At 39.3% G+C, this 17397-nt stretch overlaps 1 protein-coding gene across 2 annotated transcripts in view; it reads right to left on the bottom strand.

Annotated features, from left to right (window-relative positions):
• The window catches only part of USP45 (ubiquitin specific peptidase 45), a 72614-nt gene that overhangs the window by 25930 nt on the left and 29287 nt on the right, over nucleotides 1-17397 (bottom strand). For both annotated transcript variants that reach the window (XM_042441065.1, XM_042441157.1), the window contains exons 7-9: nucleotides 15623-15718; nucleotides 10692-10822; nucleotides 2013-2100 (exon numbers count right to left, since the gene is read on the bottom strand). In XM_042441065.1, coding sequence (XP_042296999.1) covers nucleotides 2013-2100; nucleotides 10692-10822; nucleotides 15623-15718 — 315 coding nt within the window. The remainder of the gene's footprint in view (nucleotides 1-2012; nucleotides 2101-10691; nucleotides 10823-15622; nucleotides 15719-17397) is intronic.

The raw sequence follows: 17397 nt of genomic DNA, 5'->3' as shown, positions 1-17397 counted from the left end.
ATTATTAATACCCTTATTATGAAGACTTATAGGCTTCCATTTTTTTAAAAAAATAAGTGTTTAAAAAAGTAGGCTTCAAAACTCTGCTTCATTCTAATACTAATACTGTATTAACTTAACTAATACCCTTTTGCAAGCAGTTTCTTGTTATAAAATTACACAAAGGATAACTTTGTTCCAAGAAATACATTATTAATTAATTAAATGTGTTCCCTGTTTTTCAGCTATCTACGCTCACAAAGGGGCTCGCCAAAAATAATGGGACTGGGCACAAGTTCACATTCACCTGCAAAAATAGCACTTATTGAAATTTTAGAAATTATGGTGTCAAACACATGTATTAATTCATACTGTTTGACCTGTACCTTTCAAAGGGAAAAAAAAGTATTATGAATCCTTCCATTGTTGTAATATTCTATTAGTAAGGATCAAAAAACTAAAGTTCTTTTTTAAACTGATTATAAGCATTTTTGCTTATAACGATCCAGTAATAATCAGCTAAGCATGAAAACAAAACATGGTCTTTGGGGGGAACATTCAAACAAGACTATGTGCATCCCACTTCACTTGTTTATGCACAAGTTCAGCCAGTCTAGAGAAAGAAGATGAAATAGGCAACTTCTATACTGACTCATGCCATGTAGGATTTGCCTTACTGATAATCTGACAAAGTGAAATATCCCTTGGCACTCTCATAAGGTTTTGCTCCAAGCCTTGTCCAAATCCATATTGTACAATGACATCTAAGACCTTGAGCTACAAATAAAGGGTTCCACAAGCTGCACCCAGAACAAGTAAATAGCCCAAGCATAGCGAAAGCCAAGTAGATATATGCTTCAGCTGTGTCTAGATGGGAAACCACTGAGATTCTCATGCTCTCAGAATTTTAAAGAAACAGTAAGATACAGATTTAAATAAATACATATAAAAGTGTCGTGAACTGAGACAGTTTCTATTTTTATACTTGTGTCAGCTATATAATTTCCATGGCTTACTGTATACAGTAGACTGTAGAAATTATACAGTAGATATATGTATAACAATAGAATTCTATATATAATTGCTAGAGTGCATCACCACAAAGACATTTGTAAGACAGTCTCTTCTCCCACTGCTTCCCAAACCATATCATTATTTGAGCATCCACATCTAAATGTTTGCTGTCTCAGCCTCAGTTCCAAACTGGTCATGAAGTGAAAAAAACTGTAAATAAGCTTTTCCATTAAAAAAAAAAATGAAAGCACTGTAGAGGACTAACTCAGATCCAGACCGAGTTGAGATGAGTTAAGCTTTCTTCTGCATGTGATGTTCCTGACTGAAATATCCTTATCAGAAAGTACTATTTCCACATATTTGGCTTCTGAATAAACTAAAGGCCCTTTATACTTAATAGAATCAGATGTATATTTGTAATATACAGCTAATATGTTATAAACTATATATCTAAAAATGTAAAAGGAAAAAGTGAAAAACAAATGCATATTACAGATACCGTCATACAGGAACAGGCTTGGCTATGGCTCCCTGCTGAGTATGTAATTGCTGGGAAAAGAAAGTCTGCTGCAAGATAATGTGTAAAATAGCTTCTAGATTAGTATATTTAGGGTCAGTTTTCTCTTGTGAAGCCAAGGCACAATAATTAGAAGATTCTTAACATCTGCCTTCAGTAAACAACAACAACATAAGAATAAAAGAGATTACTATAAAATTATTTGACAGAATGGTGTACACAAGGTGGTATATCAGAATAAATCTTAAATTTGATTTGCCTAAGAACCTATTTATATAGTGACTGGTTGGCAGCAAGTTCAATAAATATTAACACTCACATTACTAATAGGTTCCATTTGCACATCATGAACTTAAAATTATGCCATGAGCCATACAATTGGTTGGGCTGACCAGACCATGATACAATAAATCAGAATGATGATGGAGAAAAAAATCTGGAAAAATCATTTTCTAAGTACAAAACAGTGTCAAGTATTCTTAGTGAAATATAAATACTTCACCTTTGTTTCTTCTATTCTCATTGCATCCAGCAAATAGTGAAGAACTTCTTGACTGTCTTGCTGTTGAAATCCCTTAAACCGGGGAGCCCTGCAGGGGAGGGAAAATGAGTAAGTCTTTAGCAGCAAAGTTTTCAGGTTTAATGATAAAATATGCACTTTGTCAATAAAATAATTATTATACTACTGTGTACTCTAAGGATTATGACAAAACTTTAGACAAAAAGAGAAATAAGAAGAAGGATTAGGGATACATATACTTGAAAGAAGGAAAAACAAAACATATAAGGCTGGTATAGTTTTCAAAAAGCTTTTGGGACCTAGTTGAGAGAAGCAATCCTAATGCTCAGTGTAAGACAATAGGGTCACTGACACTAATAGGAAGCAAGTCTACTATAATCACAGTAATTTTTCCCCTATCTAAGTAAATGGCTGTTATTCAGTTTGAAAAGCTGCATTTTGGGCAAAACTGACTATCATGCTTTCTCTCATTGACCTGGCTCAGACCTACAGATGCTGAATAGAAATATCATGTTGGCTCCTGGAGTCATTTCACAAGTGCACACTGCACAAATAAACTCCAGGATCCCCAATGTATACATGCTGGCAACATATCACTCAATATAATATTAGGCATTTACTTAGTTAAGTAATAGTGTGATGTAGTTGTTTGAGTTTTTGACTAGGACTCTGGGAGAATAGGATTCAAATCCCCATTCAGGCACGGAAACCCACTGGGCGACCTTAACAAGTCACATTCTCTCAACCTGACAGTAAGGCCAATGAACCCCCCCCCCCCATTTGAACAAATCTTGCCAAAAAAAACCCAACCCTTCACAATGAGTCCTTAGGGTTGCAATAAATCAGAAATGACTAGAAAGGAAAAGAATGACAATTACAGGCTTACCTCAGTCAACAGTGTATCCAACAAAGAATGCCCTTTTTACAAGGTCTTTTTATGGGAGCCTAGTCTAGCCTGCCCACCACACCATACACACACTTTCTTGTCTTCTGTTTATTGGAAGTTTTTTGTAGCAATGGTATTGGGAGGATGGTGAAGGCGGACAGGAGCAAGACTGACTTTCAGTGCTGGACTGCAGCACTGTATCTGCAGTAAACACTGCAATAAAGTTTGATCTGGGAAGGAATGGGATTCTACTCTGAAGCTACTGTAGGTCCGTGTGCTTATGTACAACAGGAAAGGTAAACCAGCTGCCTCCAGAAATTACATACTGAGCATGTATGAAAAGTAAAACAAAAAGAAAATAGGAAAGCAGATTAGCCCAGCTCAACCAGGTACCCTGGCATGTTGAAAGTTTCATCACCAAAATGGTAAGCATAAGACCAGAGGAGGCTGTTGAAAAAGAATGATCCCTGGTTGCATTTTGGAAGAAGCTTTCAAGTGATCTCTAGAACCATAGTTCTTAACTTGTGAGACCGCAATGTCCTCACAGGGGGGGCCACAAAGGCTTGAAGATTGCTCAGACCACCTCCTCCCCAGAATGGAATGGCTATACAACAAGAGACAAGGCAGGTGGGCTGGCTGGGTAGGCCTGGATGTTGCCTGTCATGTGGCTGCTCCACTGCAGGAAAGAAGTGGGTTCAGCAACTGAGCGACAGTTGCTGAACCCACTGGAGCTGATAGCCAGGCAGGCAGGCAGCCTTTGCCCTTCTCTCTCTCTCCATCTCTCTCCTCTTCCCTTTCCTCCTTTCCAGGGAAAAGACAGGACCTAAAATAAGGACCTAAGGAAATGGCAGGGTGTCTTCCAAACTCTCTCTTCAAACAGCGGCACCACCAACAAACCCCTTTTGTGTTTCCAGCTTTAGGCTTAGGCAATTACACCTCTCTCACCTCCTCCTCCACTACCACAACTGCTCCTACACTCCCCCAACTTTCCTAAGCTTTGTGAATTCCTCCTCCACACTGAAAGGGGAAGAGAAGATACACATATTTCTTCATCACTACTATGCTGTCACACATGGGGTCAAACATTACTGCTCTTTCATAGTGTACATGCCTCATGAAGCAACGTGTTGGTGTTTGCAAAGTGTACATATGCACATTTCTGCATCTGATGGAAGGAATTTGGTGGAAAGGAATGATAGCGCTGGGTATCATAAGCATACTGGTGACACTTGACCCCAAAACTCTGGACAACCTCGCTGAGAGATTGCTACAAGTCTGTGTGGAGAGAGAGACTAAAACTTACTGTGAATTTATGTGCAAGATTGAAATATATGCAAGATTTTAATAACTTGTAAAACAAACGTTGTAGAATTCTACACATTCTTATCTAAGCTGTCCATGAAAGGGTGGCCAGATATCTCTTTGGAAGCTGAAAATGAAATACCAGCAAATGTCAAAGTCATCACTTCTTCCCACTAGGAAGCAGAGCACGGTACATACACAGCTGCTGTCTGCTCTTCTCAATACACAGTACAGAGTATAATTGACAGAGCTTAGGGTAATCTTTAATAAAACTTGAATGCTGGGAAAAGAACATATTTCCTGGTTTGTTCAGTTCTGTCTTTTAATAAAGTTATAAAAAATGGGTCCAATTTTTATTTGTAGCCTAAGGAGAAATGTTCTGAACAGTCAGAACAACACAAGAGTTTTCAATATATGTCAGCAACTTCTACTGCATACAGTAATTTCATTTGTCATTTGCCTAGACAAGGACTTTTCAGTCAAGACCTTAGACATCTACACAAGTTAGTGAACACAAGAGAGAGAAAATATATACAAAAGGACTATGCAAGAGGGACACAGGCTGAAATAAGGCTCAGCTAGGATATTTTGGAAACCAAAATAGGCAGCAATGTACAACTACAAATGAGAAATTTGTGTCATATGTTCTGTGCTAGATTCCACTGGAAAAAAAATAATTAAATGACAAGTCTGTGGACTATGAACACAGTGGGACTTACTTCTGAGCAAACAGACATAATACTTTACAGCCTGACACCTTTTCTTTAGTTATATCAAACCTGCCAAGTACTCACATACAGTGGTACCTCGGGATACGAAATACCCAGGTTACGAAATTTCCGGGATACGAAAAAATCCCATAGGAAATAATTGTTCCGGGTTACGAATGTTTTTTCGGGTTACGAAAAAATTTTTGGTGCTTTTCGGCGCTATTTCACACGGAATCGCAGCTTTTCCCCATTAGCGCCTATGGCATTTCGGCTTACGAAGGCTTTTCGGGTTACGAAAGCGGCCGCGGAACGAATTAATTTCGTAACCCGAGGGAGCACTGTATTAAGAAATTGCATGCAAGATCACTCCTATGAAATGTAACCCTGCTCCCCAACAGAAGCAGCAGAGAAACATAACCTTAAACTTCTTTGTGATATATTTAACTTCGAGATAGGCCACAAACTCACATAAGCTTTCTATTCAGTAAAATCTGAGCTACAAGAGATCAGTTAAAGCATTTTGCAATTAATTCTTATTACTCTTTTTCCCATAATTTTTTACAACCTAAGCTGAAGTTCAGTCTCATTTGTTTCAATGTTTTATAGCCTTTTTATATCTAATTTACAAGCATGACCTGTTACACTATAAATAAAGGGACAATTTAAACATTTTTAAAAATGTAAACACCCAAACTAATTTTAATGCTGTGTTCAAGCAGGTGCTTGCAGCTTATAAGCAATACATATAAAATTGCCTGTTAACACACAAAATTTGGAAATTTCCAGTATGATTTAAAGAGAAATAATATAATGAAATAAAAATAATTTTTCAGAGGACCTTTGATAAAAAGCTAATAAAAGAGGGTGAGACAGACGCTCTAACCCACAGTGATATGCTTGGATTTGACAACTAAAAGATGTACATTCTTCTCTCCTTGAAAATATGCTTCAAGCAAGATCCTTGGCGAAAGTGGAGGACTCTAAGATGGTTGGTTGAACTGACCGTTCACAGATGTGCTGACATATGGAAGCCAGTGCTAATGCGCTACAACCTGTTGTACAGTGTCAGCAGTATAAATGACAGAACAGGTTGAATTCCTGTTAATGGTCATAAATTGTGAAGGACAACGGTGACAGCTATGGTACAGCTACTCAAATCTATCATCTCAGTGTAGACATGTTGATGTACACTATAATCATTTAAACATCAGTCAAATATTTGATTAATCTTTAATCTCTGTTCATTTTAAGTTAAACATAAAATAGTTTAGCTAACACTGACTTATATAATTTAGTTAAAATTGTAGTTATTTTAAAAATGTATGCTCTCTAGAAATCTATTTTTCACACTTAATTTTACTTGTAATTATAATTATCTCCAAGCTATTCTTAGGGATATTATTAGATTAATATTAAAAATATTGACATATCATCAAACTTCAACAGAAAGTAAGTTTTTGAGGTTAAAAAAATGGAACATATCTTTTGTTTATTGCATTATCAATTACTCCCTATTAGAAGGAAAGGCAATCTTTAATATTTCTCTTTCATTTACAAGAACACAATGGAATCAAAATAACCTAAAAACTATAAACAATTAAGATTATAACATATAACATTAAAATTTTTGCTTCCACTCTTTAATGAACTAGCTATTGCAAAAGTTTTAATGTGATACTGTGCCAGGTCTTGATCCAGAAGCAATATACAGCACATTTAAAACTAGCTGATCTAAATGCGATGGGAGAATCAGTCCTTCAGCCCAGCAACATCTGGCAGTAGTACTCACAGTAGTCCTCACTAACAGTTATGCTTTCCAACACCATCTGGAGCACTACATGATTCTCACTCCTTCTATAAATCTAGACAATTATTTTCTCTCCTGCAACTGTTCAGAAGTAAAGGGAAATTGTATACTTAGGATGTGGCCACTTATTCTTGTGTGCCTTGACTTATGGTGATCCTAAGATGAACCTATCACAGGGTTTTCTTGGTTGAATTTGTTAAGATGTTTGTGTTTGCCTCTGAAGCTGAGAGAGTGTAACATGCCCAAGGTCACCCAGTGAGTTTCCATGGGTTGAGCAAGAATTCGAACTCTGATCTCCCAATGTACTAGTCCAACTCTCAGACTATTACAGCACGCAGCTCTCATGTACCCTCAAGTGACTGCCAAACAAGTAATTGGAATTTGGTGGAAGTTATAGTGTGAGCCCATAGTTTAGACAGGGTACTGACCAGAGTTGCTGGGCAGTTTTGAATGTAGCTCCATGCACCTGAGGAGTATAGAGATAAGCCTTGGCATAAATAACCGAAAGGCACCAGATCCTGTCTTGGAAGCTAAGATTAGTACTTGGATGGGAGACAACCAATGAATATCAGGTGCTATAGGCTATATTTCAGAGAAAGGAACTGCCAAAACCACATCTGAAATTCCTTGCCTAAGAAAATGTTATGGAGTTGCCATCAGTCAACAGATGACTTGAAGGCACACACACACACATTAATAGCTGTAAGAGACTTGCTTTTTCCCACCAGTGAGGAACACAATTTGAAAAACTACTGCATACCAGTTCACTACACAGATACAGGGACCCATGCAGGAATACATAATGAAATATATAACAAAAGCCATCCAAAGTCTATTTAAAGACTTCCAAAAAAGGATAGCCCATCCCTCTCTGAAGCAGTCCATTCCACTGTCAAGCAGCTCTTACTGTCAAGAAGTTCTTCTTAACATTAAGGTGGAAATTCTTTCTTATAGTTTGAATCCATTGGTTCATGTCCTCTGGAGCAGCAGAAAACAAGTTAGTTCCATCTTCCACATGTTATCACTTCATATATTTAAGTTTGCGTATAGTGTGCCTTCAAGTCATTTTCAACTTATGGAGATCCTAAAGCAAATCTATCGTGGAGTTTTTATGGCAAGATTTGTTCAGAGGAGGTTTGCCATTGCCTTCCCCTGAAGCTGAGAGCATGTGACTTGAGCATGAGAGCAGGTCACCCAGTGGGTTTCATGGCCGAGCTGGGAACTGAAACTGGCCTCCAGAGTTGTAGTACAACACTCAAACAACTATGCTGTGTGGTTCTCAGATATTAGTTTTGGCCCAGCACTCCAAACAGCTACAGTCATTTTGAATTCTGATCCTGTCTTCTGGGATTTTAGCTACCCTTCCTAATTAGTTATCATCTGCTGATTTATAAGCATGCCCTTTATTCCATCATTCATAAACCACTGGGCCCAAACCAAATCCCCATGCCCCCTGCCAACTAGCAATTTCTCTCCAGGATGAAGAGGAAGAAGTGTTGAGCTCTCTTTGGGTTCCTTCTGTCATCCAGTTACAAATACACCTAAATATGGCAGTCTAGCCCACAGTTTACAAGCTCACCTGCAATACAATAGAGGACTTTATCAAAATTATTACTGAAATCAAGATACACTACTTTCACAAAATTCCCCATATCTACCAAGCTCATACCTCTGTCAGAAAAGAGAAAATATTAATCTGGCATGGCTTGTTTTTGAGAACCCCTGCTGGCTCTTGGTAATCACAGCATTCCTTTCAAAGTTCTCACAGTCTGACTTTCAAATATGTAATCTGTTCTGGATCTTTTCCTGCTATTGACATCAAGTTGACAGGTTGATAGTTCTTTGTTCCCAGCTTTTTGCTTTTTAGAAGATGGGGACAACATCTGCCCTCCTCCAATCTGGTAAGGCCTGTCTTGTTCTTTGAGAATTCTCTAATATTATTGTCAGTGAGTCTGAGATTATATCCACGAGTTCCTTTAGTGCCCTTGGATATAGTTCACCAGTTCCTGGGATTTACTTATTTATTTATATCCTGCTTTCTTCCCATATGGGACCCCAATGTGCCTAATATCATATGTTAAAACAATATAGCTAAAAACAATCTGGAAAACAAAACGTCCAGGATCATTTTCCATGTTGCATTCTGCTCCTATAGTCAAATAGTCTTGACTGCTTTAAGAGTAGCTAGGTATTCCTATACTAGATGACACCTGGTGCAGGAACGCCACTGAGTTTAGGCATTCGGTCTCTAAAAAGTTCACCATTACTGCAGTAGTGCATGACCTCAAAACACATTTTCTCTGCAGTAACAGTGAACCTTTTAGACACCAAGTGCCTAAACTCAGTGGCATTCATGCCTGGTGCGGGGGGGGGGACTTCTAGGGGTTCTCAGGGCAGGACCTCTGGGAACACTGTGTTCACCCTCTCTCTTCCTGACAAATGAAACTTTTTTTAACCAAGTCCACAGAAGTCATTCCCCCTCCATCAAGTGAGAAGCAAGACCATATCTTCCCATATGAACCAGCTAGAGCCCTAAAATCCTCGGGAGAAGGCTTTCTCCCACCATCATAAGCTCACTTGGCAAGGACACGAGAGAGAGCCTTCTTGGTGCCTGCTACCAACCTGTGGAACTCCCTTCCATGGGAGGCTAGACTGGCCCCCTCCTTGCTGGCCATTCACCAGCAGGTAAAAACATTCCTATGCAAGAAGGCTTTTTAAAATCAGGGCGGGGTCTTTTGGGTGGGGAACCAAAAGAGAAAGGTTTGCTACATGACCAGAAGTCTGCCTATGCAATGTTGGATTTACTCACTGATTCCTATTTCTGTTTAACTTTCTAAGTGGGGAGAGTGCAGTCATAAAATTTTCCTTTATTTGTTTAGCACCAATGCAAAAGCAAACGTATGAAGATTAATCCATCTTTGCACTCCTTGGCATACTTACTCACAAGTAAGTCCCACTGGGCTCAATGGGGCTTACACCCAAGTAAGTATACACAGAATTAGTTCTAGAAGAAAAACAGTGGCCTATATTAAGTGGTCATGTTTATGCAGATAACCCTCAGATATGATCAAGAAAAGGAACCAAATTCCTCTTTTGACTAGTGGATGAATTGCTTATTCACTGCCTAGGAGCTAATGACTTTTCTAAGCCACAAGGAACTATCTATGTATTTGGAAGGGGAAAAGATACAGTATAGTTATCACCACATTGTGCATGTGTGTGTGCCTTCAAGTTGCCTGTTGACTTACGGTGACTCCATGAATTTCATAGGGTTTTCTTAGGCAAGGAAAATTCAGAGGTGGTTTTCACAGTTCATTCCTCTGAAATATATTACAGTATCCTAAAGAAAATCTTGCTCAGAAACACTGAAGCACCAGAATAATTACAACAAAAACAACAAGCTGCATTTTTGTGAGCACACCAAGCAGAAGAAGAAGCACCACCTTCCTACTTATCCTAATCTACACAATACTGCCATAATACCTGGCTTCACAATATCGTCGACTGAAAAATTACTCAGCCATAACAAATGAAAGCATTATTTATGTCCTCTTAGTACATAATGTTGTGTGAGCCACTAACTCTCTAAATAAGTCAAAAGTCTACATCCCTAATATTCAAAATAGTGGAAAATAAACAGAAGGGCCCTGTAGCTATGCACACAATCTGTCTTAGCAAAACGTCTGACAGCTGCAACACTAACAAAATTAACAGTGGATGAATTAGTACCAGACGCTAAACAGTTGCTATGGAAAGAATCATAAATTTCTTTTTTGTTCCTTAATAACTATAACAAAATCTTAACACTATTAACTTGCAGTTTCATTTTAAAATTATGCATCACAATGTACTTCCATTGATCTAAATATAATGGATAATATTACATTAAATATTTCAGATTTAATGTGCAGATATCACCCCTGTGAAATCTGCTACTGACATGAAGTTACCCTTACTTTTGACAGAGCTGGCTGAAAAGAACTTTGGGAGAAAGAGGTCCTTTTCCCATTTCTTTCATGCTGTGAAGGAACAGGAACATAGCTGAAGTCAGTGACCCAGGACTGGAAAGGTTCACTACCAAAGGGTCCTTTGAGATCAAAAGAAATACAATATTTTAATATGCAATGCTTCTCTCAATAAGTAAGAAAGTAAATTTAAAAGTTGGTGAAATTTCTAATCAAAGTGGTGCCTTCCTTGGGAAAAATCTCACACAGCTTGAGTGTCAGAAAAACAATTTGCAGTTTTCTGTTTTTACAATAGTCTATTATTTTACTTGAGCACTGTATGTGTGGTGACAATTATGAAAGAGTGAAAGAAAAAAAAGAACAAAGCAAGATTTATCACACTTCATACTGAATGGCATCACACAGGCTCAAAACAGAGGGCAGATGGGAGCAGCTTCCGGCCACTCTAGGGGCATGGCATTTAAGTGATGCACGCTCCTGGAGCAGTCGGAAGCCAAACCAGGGTTGTACCAGGGCTGCCTAAGGTGCCCAAAACCAGCCCCAAAAGGAGCAGATATTTTCCGGTCCTTTCTGCCATCCATTTGGGACTGCAGCAGCAGGCAGCGTCAGGACCACTGTGTGTGGTCACTGGGGTCCCGGGATGGTTGGGGCGCGACTCCTTTCTGCCTATCTGTTTCTCTCACAGAATATCATACTGTAATGCACTCTACATGGGGCTACCCTTGTGCATAGTTCGGAAACTTCAATTAGTCCAGATAAGTCACTGGGAGATCTAGAGGTGATCATATAATACCGATTTTAAAATCTCTTCACTGGCTGCCTAATAGTTTCCAGGCACAGTGTTGGTGATGACCTTTAAAGCCCTTCATGGCTTAGGTCCAGCCTACTTGCAGAATCGCTTTCTTCCATATAATCCGCCTCCTACACTTAGGTCCTCTGGGAAAAATTTACTACAGGCAACAAAGACCAGGCTGACTGCAGTTACCCAGAGGGCCTTTTCATCTGCTGCTCCCAAATTATGGAATGGCCTACTGGAGGAGATCCAACATATTACCAACCTTGATGGCTTTCAAAAGGCTGTCAAGACAGATCTTTTCCAACAGGCCTTCCCTGAATAACTGATTCAGTCCCCCCCACTGATATGGACTGTCCTAATGACTATCACATGATGTCCTGTTCTTGTTGTGATTGTTTTAATGATTTTAACTGTATTTTACTAGTCATTATTATGTTGTAATTATTATGTCGATTTGTTTTAAGGAGGGAGGGGACAGTGGGATTAATTTTACTGATGTAAGCTGCTTCGATCTTAGAATCATAGAATCATAGAGTTGGAAGAGACCACTAGGGCCATCCAGTCCAACCCCCTGCCATGCAGGAAATCCAAATCAAAGCATCCCTGACAGATGGCCATCCAGCCTCTGTTTAAAGACCTCCAAGGAAGGAGACTCTATCACCCTCCGAGGGAGTGCATTCCATTGTCGAACAGCCCTTACTGTCAGGAAGTTCCTCCTAATGTTCAGGTGGAATCTCTTTTCCTGTAGCTTGCATCCATTGTTCCGGGTCCTGTTCTCTGGAGCAGCAGAAAACAAGCTTGCTCCCTCTTCAATATGACATCCCTTCAAATATTTAAACAGGGCGATCATATCACCTCTTAACCTTCTTTTCTCCAGGCTAAACATCCCCAGCTCCCTAAGTCGTTCCTCATAGGGCATGGTTTCCAGACCTTTCACCATTTTTGTCGCCCTCCTTTGGACACGCTCCAGTTTCTCAATGTCCTTTCTGAATTGTGGCGCCCAGAACTGGACACAATATTCTAGGTGGGGCCTGACCAGAGCAGAATACAGTGGCACTATTACTTCTCTTGATCTAGACACTATACTTCTATTGATGCAGCCTAAAATAGCATTGGCCTTTTTAGCTGCCGCATCACACTGTTCACTCATGTTCAACTTGTGGTCTACTTGGACTCCTAGATCCCTTTCACACGTAGTTTCATTCAGCCAGGTGTCACCCATCCTATATCTGTGCATTTTATTTTTCCGCCCTAAGTGCAATACCTTACATTTCTCCGTGTTGAATTTCATTTTGTTAGCTTTGGCCCAGATTTCTAGTCTATTCAGGTCATTTTGAATCTTGATCCTGTCCTCTGGGGTATTAGCTATTCCCCCTAATTTGGTATCATCTGCAAATTTGATAAGTATGCTTCCAATTCTGTCATCCAGGTCATTGATAAAGATGTTGAATAGCACTGGGCCCAGGACAGAGCCCTGTGGGACCCCACTGGTCACTTCTCTCCAAGATGAAAAGGAGCCATTGTTGAGCACCCTTTGGGTTCGGCCGGTCAACCAATTACAGATCCATTTAACAGTTCCTTTGTCTAGCCCACATTTTACAAGCTTGTTTGCAAGAATGTCATGGGGAACTTTGTCAAAGGCCTTACTGAAATCAAGATATACTATATCCACAGCATTCCCTTCATCTACCAAACTGGTAATTTTATCAAAGATAGAGATCAGATTTGTCTGGCATGACTTGTTTCTCTGAAACCCATGTTGACTTTTTGTGATTATGGCATTGCCTTCTAGATGTTCACAGACTCTCTGTTTAATGATCTGCTCCAGAATCTTTCCTAGTACTGATGTCAGACTAACTGGACGATAATTGTTGGGATCCTCTTTTTTCCCCTTTTTGAAGATGGGGACAACGTTTGCCCTCCGCCAGTCTGCTGGGATCTCTCCTGTTTTCCAGGAGTTTTCAAAGATTATTGCCAATGGCTCCGATATTACTTTTGCCAGTTCTTTTAATACCCTTGGATGGAGTTCATCTGGTCCCGGAGACTTAAATTCATTTAGATTAATAAGGTGTTCCTCTACTATCTCTTTACTTATTCTGTGCTGAAATGCCCCTATCCTGTCCTCTGCTCCATTATCCTCAGGTTGAGCACCCTTTGCCTTTTCTGAGAAGACTGAGGCAAAGAAGGTGTTGAGTAATTCTGCCTTTTCTCTGTCTTCTGTTCGCATTTTGCCATCTTCTCCACGCAGTGGCCCTACCGTTTCCTTCTTCTTCCTTTTGCTGCGGACATATCCAAAAAAGCCCTTTTTATTCTTCTTAACCTCTCTAGCAAGCCTGAGTTCATTCTGCGCTTTAGCTTTTCTGACTTTACCCCTACACATGCCTGCTATTTCTTTGAATTCCTTTTTTGTGATTTCCCCCTTTTTCCATTTCTTATACATGTTCCGTTTCAAACTTAGCTCGGTTGAAAGTTCCTTAGTCATCCATCCTGGTTTCTTGAGACACCTCCTGTTTTTCTTTCTCACTGGAACTGTTTGAACTTGAGCCTTCAGTATCTCCCTTTTGAGAAATTCCCATCCGTCCTGAACTCCTTTATCTTTTAGTATTTCTGACCATGGAATTGCCCTCAATACTTCTCTAAGTTTACTGAAATCCGCTCTCCTAAAGTCTAGGATGCGTGTCTGACTATGCCTGGCTTCTCCTTTCCACTGTATTACAAACTCCAGGAGAACATGGTCACTTCCACCTAATGATCCCACCACTTGCACCCCATTAACCAAGTCATCCTTGTTGGTTAGGATCAGATCTAAAATAGCTGACCCCCTTGTTGCCTCTTCCACCTTTTGGACCATGAAATTGTCTTCCAGGCAAGTGAGGAATTTGCTAGGCCTTGAGGATTTTGCTGAGTTTGACTTCCAACAAATATCAGGATAGTTGAAGTCGCCCATCACTACTACATCTCTCTTTTCTGACTGTGTGGTCATCTGTTCTAGAAAGATATCATCCAATTCCTCAGTCTGACTTGGGGGTCTGTAGTAGACTCCCACCGTAACATCCTTGTTGTTTCCCTCCCCTTTAATTTTTACCCAGATGCTCTCTACCTGGCTTCCAGGATTGATGTCCTGGATCTCTTCACTGGTGTAAATATCTCTGACATATAGTGCTATTCCTCCTCCTTTCTTATTTGGCCTATTTCTCTTGAAAAGGTTATACCCCTCTATTTCCACATTCCAATCATGAGACTCATCCCACCAGGTTTCAGTGATGCCTATTATTGTTGAAGAGGCGGGATAGAAATACATTTTATTATTACTATTATTATTATTATTACAGAAAAACATAATGTATTTAATTAAATATTTTATGTATGAAATATGTATTAAATACTTCACTTTGTTTTTCATGTAATAGTTCAGTCTAGGGTCATTTATTTCACACGAAGGGCAGACTGAGGTTTGGACTTTCAATTTTGAAGTTTCTACTTTCCAGGAAAGCCTATAGAAACTGAGGGAGCTTACAAACTTAGAGGCATCCCACAAATGGAAAGGAGAACATCCTTTCTATGTATATTTGATACATTGGTTATGTGGATGGAAATCACATTTGAAGACAAAAACAGGAGCCACTAATTTCTTCTTCAACAGATTGTCATATAGCAACCACACACTCTAAACAATGGTTCTATAGAACACTGTGAGTTAGGCGTAAAGTGCCCTTTCCAGGATCAGGACTTCTTCTGTTCACAGAATACTCTGAGATACAGTAGATGCACCCACTAGAGGAGGGAAATAATTTTTGCAGGTTTCCCTTTTCTCATTCAGCCCCTTGTGCCATCTTTACAATTCTCCCCAAAGGTTCCCAAGGCCTCCCAAAGCAGTTTTCTTAGGGTCACAGCAAGAAGAAAGAATAAGCAAAATATTCTCTTCTTTCTCCTTTCCCCTCCCTCCAGTGGGAACTTCCCATAAGAAGAGGTCTGCTGAAGAGAATTGTGGGCCCAGCAATCTGAAGTGTGGGATATAAATGAGACAGGAAAAAGTATTTACATTGCCATTTGCAATGCCCAGCCAATCCCATTGTTGTTCTTTGACTTTTTTCTACAAAAAGCTGAGAACTCACTAAATGCTTACCAGTTGAGATGCTGGACTCTGACCAATTTTTAGCTTTGTTCCCTTTTCTTTCATTTCACACATTAATTCATTTAACATGTGTGTTTGTGCCAAGTTCTAATGGAAAAACAAAAAACGTTATAGATGACATTCATTTAATAACTGGATTATCACAATAAATTGTTATTGACAGTGACTTTATATGTAACATACACAATCCCCTTCATGTGCTAGAAGACATAATGATAGTAGTCCTGTATATGAGCAAAGATAGTGATCCTGTAGATGAGCAAAGCACTTGCATACATCCAATGAGACTTTAGGCCTCTTCCTTTCATGTAAAACTTTCCACGCCACATTATAATGTAGTCCTGAAATTCCTTTACACTTCATAATTAGCAAAAGCAGGGAACTGCCATTTTTTAAAGTTTAAATTGCACATCTAGAGTTATGATGCATTGGCTGGACTGAGAGGAAGGCTGCTTCCACACAAAGTCCACAAAATTAGCACAGAATTAACACATTTTGTTTTCAGATCAAACAAACTAGTTCTCAAATTGTTGTTCTTTAGATCCTTCCCAAAAGTATTTTTCTGTTCCTCCTAAGAACATGTTTATTCTGGTTTTTTTAAAGGAATCCCAACAGGTGTAGTTCACTTTAGTGCTCCAGCTGCATGACAAATGGTCTCTGCCATTAGCAAATCACAGTTTTCCAGAATGCAAATATTACAAGAAGCTTTTTATATTTTCATTCTTTTAACACTGGAAGAAACTAGAAGTGTACTAAAACACTGACACATTTTATTGAGTTCTGCTATGTTGTGGGAGACACAATGCAAAGGAGGGAAACCCCTCACCTTCTACCTAGCTTAATTTGTGTGGAACCATGGAATTTGGAAGCCGCAGCTGATCCCTTTTCAGACTTGAAAGGTAGCAACACCTCTTGCTGCATTCAAAGTTCTGTGGCTCTATGCAAGTCAGTAAAGGCTTGAGAGAAGGTAACAGTCTTTTATGACACCGAGCTTCCAAAAGCTATGCAAATCAGCCAGCTGTTTAACAATTTTCTACAGCACTGTTAACAATAAACCCCATCCCTCATGAAATACTATAGGAACACAACCTGGAAAATAAAAAGTATTCTTAGGCCCAAAACAGACTGTAGAAATAATCCAGTTTGAGACTGCTGCAACTGCCCTGGCTCAGTGCTAGGGAATCCTGGGAACTGTAGTTTATTGTGGCACCAGAGCTCACTGAAACAAGAAGGCTAAATATCTCACAAAGCTATCGTTCCCTGAATTCCCTAGCATTGAGCCAGGGTTCTTAAAGTTGTTTCATACTTGATTATATTTGCAATGTGTTTTGGATCATAGGTTTACATTACAGTCAGCCCTCTAATTCCATGGATTTTTAGGCACAGTTTCAAGCATCCACAGCTTTAAAATATTTAAAATATTTTACATATAAATCCCCCCCCCCAAAAAACCCAACCAAACATTGATTATGCCATTTTATATAAGGGTCACCATTTTACTATGCCATTGTATTTAATGGGACTTGAGCATATTCTAAATAGATATAAATTCCAAAATAGCAAACCTTGATTTTACCATTTTATATAAGGGACACAGTTTCACTATGCAATTGTATTTAACAGGCTTTAGCATTCACGGATTTTGATATCCATGGGGGGGCGGGTCCTGGAACCAAACCCCAACAGCTACAAAGGGCCCACTGTATTTCTAATTCAGCCTAAACATGGTAGTACCAAAACAATCCACTGTTACGTAACTTGACTAG

The sequence above is a fragment of the Sceloporus undulatus genome, chromosome 1 (assembly GCF_019175285.1).
Source record: "Sceloporus undulatus isolate JIND9_A2432 ecotype Alabama chromosome 1, SceUnd_v1.1, whole genome shotgun sequence".
NCBI classification, from domain to species: domain Eukaryota; kingdom Metazoa; phylum Chordata; class Lepidosauria; order Squamata; family Phrynosomatidae; genus Sceloporus; species Sceloporus undulatus.
This window is presented reverse-complemented; position numbering and strand designations above follow the sequence as displayed.